Below are 19,230 nucleotides of genomic sequence, written 5' to 3' on the forward strand. Positions count from 1 at the left end.
ATGGAGCCCAGGCACAGTCCAACACACTGTGTGAAGTGGTTTGAAGACAGAGTAGACCGATCGATTAAACACATTCATATCACATAAAAAGGATAAGTGCCATACTAAGTGATGTGATCTGTTTTTGAAGTGTATAAGTGAACATGTTTTGCATCCTAACATGCCTTTGTAAAGTCTTGTTTTTATACATACATACACACACACACACACACACACACATATATATATATATATATATATATATGCATAATATCTTAGCTATTATATGTATAATGTAAACATGTAATACTTTTATATTTTCTACATAGACATAACAAGCTATAGTCTACATCTGCAAATTATTTAAGAAAGCATCAAAGGCAATTACATAATTCTAATTATAGTTATTAAAGAGTTAATAAGGAGACAGTATATATATATATATATATATAGATGAAATAATAATAATTATACTAAAATAGTCTATATTCATTATGTATTACAAGTCTAAAATTACTTCTCTGAAAATAAAACTTGCATTTGCTCTTTACTTTGCACACTAGATGGCATTGTAGGTCAACAACTGCGTTTGAAAATGGAAACGATCGGAGGAGGATGCTTCAGCAGATATGCCTTTCATTACTGATATACAAATAATGGTAGTTAGTTTCTAGAGTACCTATCCGCATTCAATATTTTTAACAATTTGTTGTGGAAATATGCTATAGCACAAAATAACATCAGCTGAAGTAAAAAGCTACATATTGATATTGTTTACTGGAACCAATACGGGTCAATATTGGTCAATCGACAAGTTATTAGAATATTTAGGCTATTTCACGTTCATTGCACTAATCAACAATAAACCTTACATACTAAACTGGTTTTTGGTTTGCAAAAACATTAACATAATATTTAACAAAAATATACACAGCGCAAGCAGTCATTTTATCTTGGTATTCTTGTAAATTTATGATTTTAAAACTCTTGTTAGTATAAAAGTAAATGTAAGTTTTCATCTCAAAAATGTCTAAAGTCAGCAGTTTATAAACACGCAACATTCTTAGACAGGATCTGCTTCTTCAATTTCTATACAGAAAGGAAAGAGTTAATCTGCCGTTGCCGGCGCTCAATCCATCCCCCTGGGTTGTGGTTCGTCGCCTGGCTGGTAAGGGAGGATACTTGAAGAGATGCAACAGATCTTTCTCAACAAACTGACTTCGACTCATCCTTTGTCAGCGCTTGGATTCTGAACATTAAAATAGATTTTTTTAAAATAACGAAGTCTGTCAAGGCTCTATTTTTTTTTTACTGTAGTAAAAACACTGTACTTCTTGAAACTTTGACATATTTTGGGGGATTTAGAGATAATGCAAGCGCAGGTGAGAATCCTTTACATTTTTGTAATTTTTGAAGTTCAACTGAGGCTTTAGCAACAAGCATGGAACTTAACTGATAAATGTATGACCAAAGCTGCAGTTTCCACGCACCGACGTTTATTCTGTACTTCAAAATACATGATGGAGCCTTAGAGCTGAAGGTGTATGGACCTTTGAAACAACCGACTGAAATGATATATTTACTTAACTATCTTTTTGTTCTTATTTTGTCACTATACGTAGAAATTAACGATCACAGCCAAAAAACGCAAGTTTCCTACCTGACCTAACAATTTTTAATGCAGTTAAATCGAGTATCAGGCAGAGTACTCGTATAACAGGTGGTTTGTCATGTCTCCAAGGCCTTAGCGACCGACGTTGCCCTGATGATACTATGTTGATAATAACGGAAACTCCCTCCACTAGTTTTGCTTCCTTGCGCAGATGATACATGTTATAAAACACAGAGATTTATCAACTAAGGGAGTTACCACGGGTAGCCTCTCCATCTAAATCTATGATTAGCTCGGTGTGTGTTTCGTCTTATCGTGGGCGCAAATCAGGCAACAAACCTCCGTCTAAAACATGTCTAAAGGAAGAGATGGCCAGGGGGGAAGATTCGGACAAAATAATAATCAACGTTGGTGGCACGCGTCACGAAACTTACAAGAGCACCCTTAGGACCATACCGGGCACCCGACTCGCCTGGTTAGCCGACCCGGAAACCCAGGTCAACCCAGACGCAGACACGGGACAGACCACGAATGAATTTTTTTTTGATCGACACCCAGGCATATTCGCATATGTGTTGAACTATTACAGAACTGGCAAGCTTCACTGCCCTGCTGATGTATGCGGCCCACTGTTTGAAGAAGAGCTGGCATTTTGGGGCATTGATGAGACCGATGTGGAACCTTGTTGCTGGATGACTTATCGCCAGCACCGAGATGCAGAGGAAGCCCTCGATATTTTCGAACCACCAGATCCCGAGGATACCGAAGATGATCGAGACCTGCCGCGACGCTTTGGTATCGAGGACGGTCCAGACCGGTCTAGAGGCTGCTTTGAAGTTTGGCAACCAAAGATATGGGCCCTCTTCGAGGATCCCTACTCCTCCCGTGCTGCCAGGGTAAGATAGCATAATTTTACATTTAGTGAGTACATAAATTAAATACAGACAAAACATCTTAAAATGACGTACGAAGCACGTGAAGCGTCGCAGTCAACAGGTGCTGTCACTGTAGTTTGATCGAATTGACAACATTATAAATGACGTAATTTGCAGAGGTTTTACTATTCAGACCTTTGTTTTGAGCTTTGTGCGTAATGACAACATACGAAGTATCGGGGATTTGGTACCACGGTTACCAATGGAAACACGTTCGGCACCGATTATTTGCATTAGCTGCACCTGCATCTCTGCCACAGTGGATGAATAGCAGACACAGATGCACTCTCATACGGTGTTCACAGCTGTAAAAATCAGCCTTCCAAATAACTGTATTGTATATTGAGGTACCTTAAAACATAGCACTGAAAGATTACTGAGTAATACTTTCCAATATGCTTTCATCATTAAATGAAAATTACATATTTGCTTCAGTAGATCCTACCTGATGATGGCTTAAAACTACTAGATTGGTTTGTTCAGCATTAGGTTATAACCACACTCAGAAATACAATTGCTTAAGATATCTTTCTTGAAAACTAGGAAATCGTACTTTATACTAGATAGTGATTATTTTCATGAAAAGATGGTTAATTGAACATGAAATATTTATACTGGTCGATCACATAAATGGAGAAAAGTAACCATATTGATTGGCTCCTATAAACTGTCCACTCACATCACCACAGCCTTAAAAACAAACTTCAAATTAACTAGTGAATGATCTATTTAGCAAATTGATCCTATTGCGTGATTTACAAAGAAAACTGGTGTTACTATATAGACATACATGGAAAAGCCATTACATTGGCTTAAAGGGTTTCAATTGATTTTCAATATATGCTATCAAAAGGCAGCTGTTAGAGAACAAGAAAGCCAAGAAAGATATAACCAATAATGCAGGTAATTTGTTTGTACTGCCACCTTTTGGGTTTATCGGATTGAGGCATGCCAGAGCTGTAACACACAATGACATCTACATTGTGTTGTTATAAATCATTGCCTTTCTATATGCCTATAACTCTGTCAACATCCTGTGTTTACCAGCAACCTAAGTCACATGATTAACTATAGTACAACTGCTAATACATTAATATAATGTACATAATGTACCTCCAGCCACAGAGTTATAGACACACATATACAGATAAAAAACAGTCAAACCTTTGTCTTTTTGTTTGATATATAATACCTGTATGCTCCCTCTCCTAAATTAAGTCATGAAAGGCTTATGAATACTACTGTAAGACCCAAAAGATGCCTTTATGAAAGTATTTCATGTATTACTGTGATTGGATGAGTTAGTGTTTTGGTTTCTGAACTCCAAATCAGCATTCCAGATTTCCTCACAGTTGTTAGCATGCTCTATTATTCTTTTAACTTTCACCACTTTGAGAATACATGATTTCGCGGTCGAATTCAGTTGCATCAGATTGCACTTTATCAGGCTTGCGCACAAAAGACTAATTCTTAGATTAGATATTGAATTTCAAAGTCTGAGTGTGAAAATCGGTTAAATATCATATTAAAATATCATAATATTAATAATACTAAATATTAAAATCATGTATTTAATTTGTATATTTTTATATTTATATCGTTCCCTAATTTTACAAAGGATAGATGATATATTTGGTCCACATGTATGTACCACATGTATGTACCACATACATCTCAACCACATGTATGCAGTTATACAGCACCCACACACACAGAGACACACACACAACCCCCCCCCCCCCCCCCCCCCGCCCCACACATACACACACCTCCTTCTGTTTTTAATTTAGATGAGCAATGAGTGAGCAGGCATGGCACTCTACAACAGGTTTAACTCCTCCTGAAAAACAGGTAATGAGGAAGTGGTATGCAGAGCAGGTACACTCTACCCACACAGCTCTTAAAGCATGTAAAACACCATTGCTATCTCTCAGTTACATCATAGAGCATATGTGTGACTTGGTCACTTCTGGGTGCTTCACCTCCTGAGGTCTTTTGCCCTCTCCAATTCATTGCTGGGTGCATTATAAGCCAGAGGGCTCATGTTTCCTGAATTGATGCTTCTCTGTCTGGCTAATGCTATTAGGAATAGAATTTAGGTGGTTACTCGTTCTGTAAAACTGTAGCAAAAATGTTTGGGTGGGGGGGGGGGGGGGGGGGGGGGTCAGGTGAGGATTGCTTGGTGAAAAAACAGGATATTTTTCCACATGCATGTTAGACCAGGACCATGCTAAAAACTGATAGATTGCCCCTGTAATCTCATCCATACACAGGACAAATGCCCATTCCAACACTTACTGTGTCAGGGCTGTGTGTACACCTCTTATAGAGAGTACATTCACCTTAATATGCTTTAGGGTATGAAAAATGCTATTGCTCAAAAACACTGATACTCACAATAACTGTGATATATGTAATTTTTAATGTTCTGTGAGTCAGTATATAGCTTGTGAATTGGATCCACCTTGATAACTGGAGCAGCGGCTTTAGAAGAACACTGCATGATCATCTATGTGGTGGTGTTGTTGTTTTCATCCTACCTCATCATTACTGAGTTCGTGGCTGGGCTCAGCAGTAATTAATCACTGGCTGGGTAATTGGGTAAGGCGTGACGAGTGCGCTCTCTCAGGCTACGCTGGCTTGCTCCTCTGACGCTGTGCTGAAAGCAGCCCGAACCAGGTGTTGGCACACAACGCACCGATGCCTTGAACAGCAGAATAAACCGCCTATTACATTTCATCTCATGTTATCAAAGCTCCTTTTATCTCTTATTAACATGAATCCAAATGAATATGTCAGCTCTGTATAACTGTTTTAGGCTGCTTTTATTAAACATGCCCGAAGCTTAGGTTAGTTTCTCTTGCTTTCCTTAGTACTTTATGTATTTGTATGTATGTTTGATTCTTCTGTTTCATCTTCAAGAAACACACAGCATCTACCTTGATGGCCATTTTTACAGCTCAACTGTTGGATTACAACAAAACAAGTAGCGTGGTGAAAGATAGGATTTGCAATCTGGTGTACATAACCACAGTGCGAATGAGCTTTCTGAGCTGGGGCACTTTCCCTGTCCATAGTGCACAGTCCAGGTGCTTTTTGACACCCAGGAGAATAAGTGGATAATGCTCTCATGAATGTAGGCAGACAAATAGTAATGCATGGTATATCATAAGTCCATTTCTGGTCATTAACAGCCACTTAGGCTTCAAGAGAAAACATTAGCGTACACTTTGCTTATATTACTTCCATACTTTACCATTTACACTGGTTACCAGTTTCAGTGTGTGTGCGGTATAAAATCCTGCTGTTAGTCGTCAACGCCCTGGATGGCCTTGCACCCACCTGAACAACTACTAACCCATATGTCTTTTCTCACAGTCTCAGGTCCTCTGACTCTGGTCTGCTAGCTGTTCGTAGGTTCAGGCTGTCCACTATGGCTGGTTGGTCTTTTAGAGTCTTTCACTGCTTTTACCCTTAAAAATCCTTTTACCCTTTACCCTTTACCCTTTTTATTTTCTCAGAAACCTTCCGATGCCTCTTAACTACTTCTATTTCTGACTAGGGAATTAAAAACATTTTTTTAATAGTTTTTTGAAATTGTAAAGTGACCTTTGGGTATGTGAAAGGTGCCTTATAAGTTTAACTTGTTGTTATTTAAAATAGGTGTAAATAGATACCATTTGGAGAAGTCAGAGCACTCAGGAATGTGTTGAGTCACATTTATGAATTTCTGATAACTTTTTTTTGTTCAAATTGAGATTAGCCATGGTTCTGTGAGTATAACTATTATTTTACCCTAAGCATACACACTACTACAGTTAGTAATGTATAGCGCAAGAGTACTTGGTGCTATTCTTGTTCATATATCAACATAATCTTCTCACCCTAATCTAAAAAGTCATGGTCTTCTGAAGTATACAGATATTAGTAATATTAGTATTACATTTATACAGTAGTAATTTCATTTTTCCCTCATATTGCAACATCTGGTGACAGAATCAGCATGAACTGACTTCCAACAGGCCTAGCTAGAACTTCAGTATGTCAGAAAGCTACTGCAACCACTGGAAAGGGTTCACACATAGTGACAGTGTTTAGAAAAACATAATTTTTAATTGTAAACTTAATGTCTTTGTAAGCCTCTTGAAATATTATACTGACATCTTTCAGTTATCGTTATATATGAGGACACACACAGGTGCACACACTCCATATGCAGCTTGTCAAGCCCCTAGGGAGTACAGGGTGTTATAATTAGTTCTCTTAGGAGCCTTTTATGAGCATGATGATGGTGTCTTCTTGGTGTGCCAGGCGTTTTTTCGTTGTCATTACCAAAGTGCTTATTTCTTCTTTTTGTTTAATGCTTGGATAAACCATTTGGCGTTTAGATAAACCAAACGCAGAGGCCGACTGCTCTGCCTTTCTGGCGGTAATTGAACTTGAAGGTCTACATTTGCTCTTTCAGACACTACCATTCCTTTTCTGCATACTGGTGCTGTACGTGAGGGACTGATTATTTAGCTTGTGATGAAAAAACACTTATTTTAGTTATATACATAATTAATAGGCAGTGCCTTCTATGGAATTCAGGTCTGTGCTGTACATTTATTACTGAACCAGGGTTTGGCTGAGGGAATAAGTGAGTTACAAAGTGTCAATCAATGAAGTAATCAAACAATTAATTAATCAGAAAACTGACACAGAGACCTGCAATAAATTAAATGTCATGAAAATGAAATCTTAACAATGACAAGATTATAAGATATGATTATAAATATTAAAAGAGTGTGTGTATATATATATATATAATGAGTATAAATATTGAAAACATAATTGAGATATCTCTGAACTAATAGCTTTTTTGTAATTATCTAGCTGTCACAATGGAAGGATAAAAGACTAATTTATTCACAAAAGCAGAGCAACAGAGCATTACTCTTCCGATTCCTTCACTATCCATTCTCAGTTTCTCACAGTATTCTTCGTTTAAGCATAACTTGCATCTTTACATGTTACAGCAGTGACAGGGTTTTATTTATTCTTAACATTTACGTTTTTGTTCCGTCTGATAATATTAGCTAATTGTACTAGGGTAAAACAACGGCACATACTATTGCCATTGTCAATGACAATGCCTATGTTCTTGTCCAAAGACATATTAAAACACTGACTATGTGGGCTTTGGGGTCATTGTTTACTCACATGAGGATGGAGGCCTACCAGTGAACATATCCTCAGAAATGCTTGGCTCCATAACTCATTGACTTCTGGTTCAGAACACACTGAACACGTGTTATTTGATATCCAAAATACCAGCAAGTTAATATAGCCCCCATGTTTATTGCGGCCTTTGCTTGCACACTAATTACAGGTGCGCTGTTAGATCATGCAGAATTATAGGCTATGACCGTATAACATGTCATCATGTGCTAGCCACATGATCATATTCTTCATAATTGGTTATAATTTTTCTCAAAAGACATTAAACAATCTTAAATGTAACTATGTTGAGTTTTGGATCCAGTAGATTCAACTGGAGGATGGAAAGCCTTGGCTGACTTCATTAACTCACACCTCATCCTGCCTCTGGGGTTATTTGAGTAGCTGGAAAATGGCTATATTTGAAACTTGCTCAGCCTTTCCTCAGTCCCCAGTGGACTAATTTCTTTCCAGCAGGTGTATCCAACATGCCCATATCAATGTAACAACTACATGCAGATGCATGCAGATACATGCAGATATGTGCATAAATGCAATTCGGAAAGATAAAACAATGTGGTATATCAATGTGGTATTACAGTGCATAATGCATACTGAATGCTACTTAATGTAGGCAACAGATTTAGGTTTGAAATTCAAAATATTTAATCATCAACCAAATTGATCTTTTTTATTAATCATGTGGAAAGGATTTAGACAATGTTATTCTATCTTGATTGAGTTTTCTTTTTTTAACATAATTGTAAAAGTTTATTTTTGTCAGTATATAGTAGGGTAATGGGACAAAACATTTTTTGTTATAGTGGATCGCTTAGTGCTTATTGCAGTGAATCCTATGGGTTTACTGCACTCCTTGCTCACCCACTCAAGTTTCAGAAAGGTATAATATTAGATGGTGTAAATTCACAGCAGGATTTCAACCCTGGTTTTGACTGGTATAAAAGCTCATGGTTCACTGGGCATTTTGTAAGACCTTCCTAAATATGTCCTATTGTGTTGTTCTAACATTCAAGAATGGCTTGATCCAGTAGATTCCACTTGAAAACTATCCAAAGCTTAATTTAGCTCAGTGTTTAAATAATAAATATTTTGCTTCAGATAGATTTAAAAAAAAATGCTTTCCAGGCAGGTTTGTTAATGGAACAGGAACCACAGAATGAGCAACAGGTGCATAACCTGTTGTATGATCTCCCTGTAAGATGAGATAGCGCTGAGGTAGAGGGCTGCCAATAATGAACTGCTGGCAAGGAAAACAGCATGTTGCCTTTAGCAGACACTTACAGCTGTGCCCGTATACAGACACATACATCCAGTCACACACACACACACACACACACACACACACACACACACACACACACACACACACACACAGAGACATAGATGCATACACATACACAGATAGACACACACATAGATGCACACACAGACAGACGGTCACACGGTCATACACACACAGACACACAGCACATAGACACACAGATAGACACACAGGCTATGACAGGCCGTTTAGGCCATTATTCAAACGTACCTTTCACACTCACCATCATACTCTCTCTCTCTCTCACACTATCAAACCTCTTGGTGAGTGTAAGAGGTTTTGATAGTGTGTGTGTGAGAGTATGATGGTGAGTGTAAGAGGGTGATAGTGTGTGAGAGGTAAGTTTTAATAATAGCCCAAATGCCTTTTCATACCTCTCATATATGTGTGTATGTGTGCTTGTCAGTTCATTCGAAGGATAAACAGCTGCTGATTCTGCCAGATATCCTGTATTTCTTTTTCATGTAAAGCTAGGACAGTATGACAGAAGATATGAAAGTATAATAAGATATGATAAGATATGAAAAAAACCCCATGTAGTGGCTTTATCCAGTGTAATTGTTATGTAGTTTAATTGAATTAAGTTTCAGTAAGTTTAGATTAATATATTGTTTAAAAGTTGGAAAAATCATCTTGGCCAGAATTCTCACAGCTCACTTCTGCCCCATCTGAAAAGGCTAAAGTTACCCTGGACTATAGTGGCTATAGGTATAACAGTATGAGAAAATTTTAAACTTAGCGTTATTTTCCTATTCATTCATCATGTTTTAGAATTGATAACTACATTCTGTATTCTAAGATTAATTCTGGCCACCAGAACAACAAATATTAAATTTGGAGCTAATGTAATGATCTCAAATATGATCATAATCAAGTACTCCTATAATCAAATCATTTTGTCAGGTAATTGACCACAGGAAACTTTAACTCATTAAACAATCAATATCATTTGAACAAGTGACGTTAAATCTCCATGAAAAACTTGTAGGGCTACAATATAACATCTGATGAAGCCCAGTACTGGACTGATTAAAGGTCATGGTTCAAGTTGCATATCTGCAGATAAAAGTGCCTTGCTAAGTACATTTTTCTGTTTTAAAATAATGATACAGTATGATGATTGCAGATGAGTAAAAAAACACTTTCTAAATTATGCCCTTTTTAAATGTCCTTGACCCTAACAAAAACAAGCTTTTATCCCCATTTTTTGGGGGGGGATTTCCTGTTATCCAATGTCTTGCAATTACAGTTTAATAATTGGATGATTGGAGTGGATTCTGGGGTCTAAAGCAAAAATGTTTAATGCTAATAAAATATTTTCATTGTACTCTACCCACGTGTATATTTAAACAACTGCTGAGTGAGGAACGAATAGTGGTGCAGGTATTGTGTTCCTGACAAGGTCAATAACAGAATGACGGACGCTTTATTGGACTATCTGTTTCAAAGCAAATCCAGAATGTGCTTGAATCAAGGCTGTCTATAGTTATATTCTGCTGGCTGTGAAGGCAGCAAAAAGTCAACTGGCTTAAAGTACCTTTGTCAAAAAGTCAACTGGCTTAAAGTACCTTTGTCAAAAAGTCAACTGGCTTAAAGTACCTTTGTCACCAAGGTTTTCATTTAGTCATGTGGGCCACGTCCACCATGAGCATGCGTGTAAACATGAGCAGACCTGATCGTGTTGAGCTCAACCATAGGATGCATGTCTCCTATTGTGAAACCCAAGCAAGGCACAGTCGTCATGGTCACTTTGCTCGTCCTCCTCTTCCTGTCCGTAGTCTCTATTCATTCATTCCATCTCCCTCTCTCTCCCCTCAAAATTCACTTAGTTGGTTGCGACTACAGCTAACAGCATCATTCAGAGGGCTACCAGTGGCATGGCTAACCTGCTTAGAGATTTGTGCTCTATGAATAATGAGTGCTTTTTCCTCAAGCTATCATCTTCCTTCCAGTATTCCTGGCTTGACAAATCCAGCAATATTCCAATTGTTTACTCTTCTTATTTGTGAATAGCTGTGATTTTACGAGTCTAAATTTGGTAAAGCACATCAGTCATTGCAATAGCCAAATTTTTATTGTCTATATTGTTTGCAGGTTTTGTAGCAGAGTCTCATTTAGACGATTGTCTTCAATGCTGCAGCAGCAGCATCTAAAGACCTTCACTTGTTTTATTCCTTGTTCTACTCTCAACTTTTGTCACCACCAAACACTGAAATATACTTAACCAATACTAATGTTAAATATAAACTCATAGTTGTGTTGATGACATCTTTAAATCCTATATTCTTGTCAAATTGATTATTAAAATAAAATAAGTCAAATGTACTCTTAGGTACATTTGAAGCTTGAGTTTGAAGCTTGAACTTTTGGATTAATAAAATAATTTATTACTGAACATTTTAGTGACAACATAGATTCTTGTTTCTTCACATCATAGCCCACCAATTATAACAATCATTGAGAAAAGCTTCCCTCTGATGTCAGATGGTGTTCTATCTTCATTTCTCTGTGTTACTTATTACTGTTTCAGTTGATATGAAGACCCACCCACTGTGCCTGTTAGAACTGAGGAGGCCATAATTGTTTGAGCTAATGGAAAAATTATTTCACACAGCGTCTCAGTGTGCGTTATTGTGGTTTATTGCTTTGATTAGTTTAAATGAAGAGACAATTTTCTGAAAGCTGTTTTATTGTTATTGCTAAATAAAGAGTTTGACGAGATAAATTGAAAGCCACATTTTGAAGGGAGATGTATAAGTTTCAGTATTATGAATAATAAAATAGAGTTTTTGCTCCCATGATATTTCTGTTATTGGGTTTCAGGGTTGGGCTCAGATAATGGACAAGATACTGTAACTTTTAATATGTAGTAATTCTAACATTACACATACCTTATATAACCTACATAGATTATATACTGTACACTATATATTTGTGAAGGTTAGTATGTAAATAGCTACAGTTAACAGAATATGTAACTTTGGCAGGCTCCTAAACACATTATGCGAATTGGTAAATCAGTAATAAAACTGTTTATTGTTTCCTACTCCTGACATGTAATCCCATTAAAATTTGACTCATTAAAATGGCTTGGCATAACATTATCATAACAAAGGAATTTGAGAAATAATCAAAGTATGTAATATCTCAATCCAGATGTTTTATTAGCTAAACATGATGGTTATGTGTCTTGCAGATCATTGCCTTTGTCTCTCTTTTCTTCATCTTGGTCTCAATCACCAACTTCTGCCTCGAGACGCACGAGGCTTTCAATGAGCTCCAGAACCGCACCAGTGTGATTTCTGATGGCAACATCACGAAGGTGACGTTCACGCTGGAGGTGGTCACCAAGCCTGTGCTCACCTTGGTGGAGGGCATCTGCGTGGTGTGGTTTACCTTTGAGTTCCTGGTGCGCATCATCTGCTGTCCCAACAAGCTGCTCTTTATTAAGAACCTTCTGAACATCATTGACTTTGTGGCCATTCTGCCCTTCTACCTGGAGATGAGTCTGAGCGGGCTGTCCTCCAAAGCTGCCACAGATGTGCTTGGCTTCTTGCGGGTGGTCCGTTTTGTACGTATTTTGCGCATCTTCAAGCTGACCCGACACTTTGTGGGGTTAAGGGTGCTGGGCCACACTCTGCGTGCCAGTGTAAATGAATTTTGCCTCCTCATCATCTTCCTCGCCCTCGGTGTCCTCATCTTTGCCACCATGATCTACTATGCTGAACGCATTGGTGCTGACCCGACCGACCCCAGTGGAAGCAACCACACTCATTTCAAGAACATTCCCATCAGCTTCTGGTGGGCTGTGGTTACTATGACAACGCTGGGTTATGGGGACATGTATCCTCAGACCTGGCTGGGTATGATGGTTGGGGCTCTTTGTGCTTTAGCTGGCGTGCTGACCATTGCCATGCCCGTACCCGTTATTGTCAACAATTTTGGGATGTACTACTCTCTGGCCATGGCCAAGCAGAAGCTGCCCAAAAAGAAGAGGCACCACCCAAACCCAGACATGGCATTGGACTCAGCTTCATTTGGAAAATCGGAGAGCAACTCGCACAGGAACAGCACGCAGAGTGACACGTGCCCTCTTGCAGCTGAGGAAAACATTGTGAGGAATCGGTCAGGTAAAAACACTGTCCCCTCAGTTCCTGAACTAGAATGAAACTGCACTAAAATAGGCAAATGGACAACAGTAAACATAGCTAAACACATGTGTGGGAAACAAAACCAAACCGTAAGTGTGAAACTGAATTAAGCATAGCCATTAGTGCTGATGTCTGTGTCCTTTTATCCTTGGTTCTCATGTTAGACTCAAAGCAGAACGGGGATGCCAATACAGCCCTGGTGGAGGAAGAGGGCTGCAGCCTGACCCAGCCGCTCTCCCCCAGTGAGAGGTGGTCCCTCTGCCGCTCACGCAACCGGGAGAAGGGCAAGAAAGAGGGCATGTGCTTCCTCCTGACCTCCGGGGACTTCTCCTGTGCAGCTGATCCCACCATCCGCACAGGTACAGAAGCCAGACCAGAACCACAAATCAGGCATCTACAGTAATTTTATGCTGTCATTAGAAGATACAGAAAGCAGCACAGTTTAAAGCAAAAAGGAAAGGTCAGTCTGAGCCAAACCCATTTGGGACTTTTAACTGCATTACCCTCAATATGAGGATGATTCATGATTTATTGTGTGGTTGGATACAAATGCATGGCTTGAGAGCAACGATTGCAGACTCTTACAGCTAAGAGTGTTTCTGTTCAAACCATCAGTCTGCTATGTCAAAAAAGAATGGGAGACTGGATTCTGTTGGTTACCTTTGGCTAGGGCATCAGCTCTCAGAATTAGTAGAGGTGGTATTTTTCTCTTCTCTTTGGTTTCGTCAGCACTTCCAACTTGTCTCTTTGTTATTGCTCCAGACCAGGAAACCTTGTTACTCTGTAAATGCAATAAATGGATCACAGATGTAAGATGCTTCTCTTAATATCCAAAATCTTATTTCAACTCCTGCTTTTGGATTTGAAAAAAATAAAACTGACAAAGATCAAGCAGTGCCTTTAGCACTGCACTATAAGAGCCACTCCTGGGTCTACTCATATGTTTTTCAAATCCTGAAATTGTTCTTAATGAGGGCCTAATTTTCCTCTTAGGCCTGAAATTTCACTCTGCTCTGACAGATAGTGGCCAGATTAACTGCAAATAATGAGCCCTACAGCACACTGCTGGAGTTTGCACTACCCCACTAAATCCTAGAAGGTTTTTGACTGATTGATGAGTTTCCAGGTTCCAGTGCTTGAAGTTTTCCAATCCAGTGCTTGAAAACAATCACATTCTTCTCCTCAACACACCTGAGACATGGTATATAGAAGGTTGATTATCTTGTATCAGATGGGTGGTAACTGGAATTCCTTGGAGACTGGACAGGGAACCTAAAGGCTGATAAATGGCAGAAAGTCATTAACACATTTCTTTTGAAAACAGCAAGCCAGTAAGTGAGAAACACTCATTGAAACCCAGATTACAACTTTAATTAACTGAGATATATATATATATATCTCAGCTGTGCAGGCAGTGAAGTACTTGGCTTGCACAGCGTGCAGAGTTGATGAACAATCTCGGTCTTAAACATTCTATTTCAATGGCAATTTTTTTTCTATCTCTGCATTGATATAGACAGTTTGTTAGCTAGACAATTTGTCATTTGATTATTTCTGAAATAGGTTGTGTTAACAAGGCTGATCTTAGATTATACATTACTTTTAAACAAATACATAAAAGTGTGCCGGATTGACATAGAAACTGATCTGAAATACACATGGGTGACAATTCTCTACAAACAACTAAATACCTGTATTGTATCACACCCCACACTCATGACATCTCAGTATTGCACTGGGCTGCAGTCAGGCTGCACCAAAACCTCTCTCACTTCTAAATATTTATTATAATTTTAGTCTACATTTCAGTCAAATTTACCAGGCAGACATGCCACAATGGACTGTTTGAGATGCCGTGTAATTTCCCCACATGGCGATGAGACAGATGCACTGTGGGAATCTGTAAGAGGCTGGGCATTGGCAACATTGGCAGCTGTGGCCTTGTCAGAGGATGAGCTGTGATTAGTGACACAGTCCATGACCGCTGCTCTGTCCTTACACAGATGTACTTATCTGTGCTATCCTGCCAGTCGGAAAACATATTATTATGTGTGTTTCTTATTTCTTATTTATAATAAATGTTAGCTATTGGATCTTGTGCGATTTGATGAGGCCTAAAATTTTGGTAGCACCTAACATTGTGCAAAAGACAGTAGTTATTTCCTTTGCTTAAGTTTCACTGTTGACTAAAACATCTTTTTTAGTCTTGCAACAGATGCTGCAGATATTTGCTCTCCTACAAAAAAACAACAAAGAAATGATGACCGTCTAGTATGGCACAGCCATGAATGGCAGAAAGCTGCTGTTCACCCATCAGCTCTCTGTCTGATTAGCATGGCAGCTGGATCTTTTCTGATGGGTGTGTAATGGTGCAGCAGAGATGTCAGCCTCTTGTGAAAAGCAACAGCAGCAGGCAAGACACAAGTTATGGATGTGCCACTGGTCCCGAGTGAGAGCTCCATTTTAATTGCTTTAATAGGTTTCCACGAGCGTTACGTGTGAACCTTATGGCTTCCCAGCTGTGTGCATTTTGAGAGAATGCTTGGTGTCTACAAGGGCCAAATGTGGTCTGGCTTAAATCAGCCCTGCACTGCAATACAGGAGTGTACCTCTGTGTACATTACTATATAAATGCCTCTGGGGCTGCTAGGTGTTCAGTTCAACAAACAAAATGTTGCTGTGGTCTCCAGCTCTTCTGTGTGTGTGTGTGTGTGTGTGTTTGTGTGTGCATGCATCAGTGCACTGACTGTCTCACCTCTTTCAATCGTTCCTTTTGTTGGTTGCAGAGAGCTGCAAAGATGCCCTTACAGCTGCAGCCACCTACACCCAGCCTGAAGTGACTACCCTGACCTGAAGAGGCACACGCAGCATGGCCGGATAAGTGGTCGAGAGGGTTATGTCACTGTCTGTGTAGGGGTGTGTGTGGTGGTCAGGGGCAGTCACTCTCTCTTCTAGCAGTCACACCCACAAAATAAATCCAATTCCGTGTCCCTTAAAGGACGACACATTTGTGTGCTGGTAGTATATGTAAAGCTTCCAATGGCGTCTCCCCATACACATCTGTCTGTTGTGTATCCCAGCATGTCTTTGAGTGACCTAGCACTGTATAACCTTGGTCAACACATAACATTGCTATACATAATGTGTAGGGCACATCAGACCCTGAGTGTACTCTATTTGTCGTCTTTCCTGAAGTGACTCCTCAGGGTGTTGCTAAAACTGTCAACACATTTGCGAGGGGCAGCATTTTCTGAGGCGTGCAATATCAGATGTCAGAGTAGTGTTTTCTAAAAATGAATGCAACTCATGAAAATGGAACGTAGTGGAGTACAACAAAACCTGTGCTTGGTAATTACTGTATGGAGTTGTGTACTAGTATTGGACTGGTCTAGAACCATGGCTCATCAGTCTCCTTGCAATGCAGACTGGGAGGCCGGCTTTGTTTTGACTAAAGTATGACAGTGGGAGCGGGTCTGGGTCTGATCAGCATCAGAGCGGAGCTACGCTACAGAGACAGCCGCTCTCTGAACTAAAGAAGCCTTCTAAGAAGCCTTTTGTTTCTGGGAAAACCTTTTCAGACAACTGCTTTGAAGAACCATTTTCCAAAGGCATTTTGATTCATAAAAGGTTTTTTTTTTCTTTTTTTCGAAGAACCATTTGAAAGGGGTTATTTTAGAGATTAAAAAAGGTTCTTTGATGCACCTTTATTAAGTGTAGAATGTGTAAGCAGGCTAATTTTTATGGATTTAAATCAAATGTCCACCAATCAGTTTATCATAAAAGAACCTTGCATCACTTATCTTAATTTTCGTTGACCATTTCTATTGTTACTGGTTAAAAGGGGACCAAGCATTGGTAAAGTGTGTGTTCGTTATCTAAGAGAACTACCTGAACCTCTTTAATGGATATCCATGTTATAATCTGTCCCAGTTGTACCTGTAAGGTAACAGAGAAAAAAAATGCACAACTGTCCATTGTTCTCTGTGAATGTGATCAAAATGTCCTTCATGAACAGTTGAATATAGAATATAGTCTCATGCAAGTGGGAGTTTAGCTTTTGTTTTTTTGTTTGTTTGCTCTTTCCAGTATATAGTCTGCCATAGTTGCCTTATGTTTAAGAAACAAACAGAATGTTAGTTTTAATGTACAACCCCGCATTTAAATAGGAAGTGTAATTTGTAAATAAAAACACAGTCATATGTAGCACAATATGTTAGTTCATTGCATATATTATAGAGATAGCATAATCTTGCCACAAAATGCATTATCTGCTATTACAGTAACTATATATGAAATTAACAGAGATTATTTTTTATATTGTATTTACTTTTATTGCTGCCTCTCCCAAACATCTGTGTGTATCAGGGAAGACAACACATAAATGGAATTTTCCTCATATAGGATTGTAGGGTACAGTTCAGTAACTGTTAATGAAATTGTATCATGTTTGTCTATGGTAATGCTGTTAATATATTGTATCATGTAGGCATGTGTTTCTATGCACCTCTGCAGAAAGACAAATAAATAAAATATTCCCAGTACTGAAAGATGGAATGTTGTTCTTAATCCAAAATCTTCACTTGTGTTTCCAATTCCTCATGAAGCTCCTCCTCCTGTAGCTCAGAGGCAGGAGTTGCACCCTGGCGACAGTGTGTATTTTGGTATGTTGCTGTGACTTGAACGTGTAAAATGAGAGCGATGCCAAATCCTCCCTCTGTCTGCCTGCCTGTCGACCTCAGCTGCCAAATGCTAAACACTAACTGCGGCAGAATACACACGTCGCCATGGTGATCAGGACAGATAAGCCTTTCTAATTATTGTATTCCCTCCATCTTTCTCCTTGCCTCTCCCTTCTTTTTTTGCTCTTTCTCCCTCTCTCTGTCTCTCCCCCTTGCTCTCATTGCGTGGTCTATCTCTTTTATTTAGCATTCTGTCCTATATAGAGATTGATGATAGTGAGCTGCTTTCCAGGAGTATTTAGGAACACTATCTGTCATATAGCAATTCAAATAAAGCAATCTAAGTATTAGCAATTGGTACACTTTAGTTATTAAATTACTCTATTCTGTTCTTCAAAATAATCTTTGTGAGTAATGCATTGGCTTTATTTACATAACTCTTTATTTACATAATCAAAAACAAAATATCAAAATTATCTCATTGTACATATTAAGTACAGCATCACTGTGTCACACATTGCAACTCAGTATATTACACTAATTATGCAGTTACAGTGTTTCTATATTGATGTTATCTGTACTGATGATTTTTGCTAGTCTAAATTCTTTGCATTATTTGGGATACTTCTTAACACTACCAGTATACACACCACTAAGGACACAGTAGTTGTGGATAATTAAGTGGATAACTCACTTTTTTCCAGTGATTCACCAGCTGCATGACAGCATAACTTGTCCATTTTAGTCCACTTTGCTCAAAAGAGCTTTCAGAGAAAAGGGCTTTCTGCTTTTGAGAGATGTTGTAATATCTGTCAGAAACATCAGCTGTCATCCCCTCACCATTTCATTTTGGTGTGCCCTCGTTCAACCTTTGTTTTTTTTTGTTTTTTTTTTTACCCCTCAAAACTAGTTGTCATGGCAATAGTGAACATGGTTGCCATGGGGAGATGCTCATCTGCTGCTTCGGCCAGGTCGCAAAAGTGGCCAATTGGAAATAAAAAAAGAAAAGACATTTCCAATGAAAAAGTGGGTAGATGTTTGTAAGCTCAGGAGAGAAAGTGGAAGGTTTTCACAGCAGAGATCCAGGGCAGCCAGGCGGAAGACCCGGCTCTGCACTTGTGCCTGTTACGGCGCAGAGTTCCAGACTAAAGACCAGCCTTATTCACCTCAGTTTTGTCTCCACCATACCTGTCTGTTATAATCATTTTATTCTATTCTCTCAACATTTAAATACACCATTATCGCAATGCTTCTTTTATGACTGTACCATAAACATTTATTGGTTATTGGATAGTTATGAGCTTTGCTGAGCTGCTTGTTGGTAGATATTGAC

The 19,230-nt window shown here is 38.8% G+C and overlaps 1 protein-coding gene across 2 annotated transcripts; it reads left to right on the forward strand.

Annotated features, from left to right (window-relative positions):
- Positions 1–1,199: 1,199 nt before the first annotated feature.
- Positions 1,200–17,759, forward strand: kcnc4 (potassium voltage-gated channel, Shaw-related subfamily, member 4). Of its 2 annotated transcripts, XM_035522162.1 has the most exons (5): positions 1,200–1,361; positions 2,181–2,487; positions 12,264–13,197; positions 13,383–13,577; positions 16,005–17,759. In XM_035522162.1, exons 2-5 carry the CDS (start codon positions 2,284–2,286, stop codon positions 16,070–16,072), a joined length of 1,401 nt encoding a protein of 466 aa, XP_035378055.1. In that variant the 5' UTR covers positions 1,200–1,361; positions 2,181–2,283; the 3' UTR covers positions 16,073–17,759. The 2 variants fall into 2 exon arrangements, with proteins under 2 accessions (XP_035378055.1, XP_035378054.1); XM_035522161.1 differs by having other exon boundaries at positions 1,200–2,487.
- Positions 17,760–19,230: the final 1,471 nt, after the last annotated feature.

This window comes from Electrophorus electricus, chromosome 23 (assembly GCF_013358815.1).
Source record: "Electrophorus electricus isolate fEleEle1 chromosome 23, fEleEle1.pri, whole genome shotgun sequence".
In the NCBI taxonomy this organism is placed as follows: Eukaryota; Metazoa; Chordata; class Actinopteri; order Gymnotiformes; family Gymnotidae; genus Electrophorus; species Electrophorus electricus.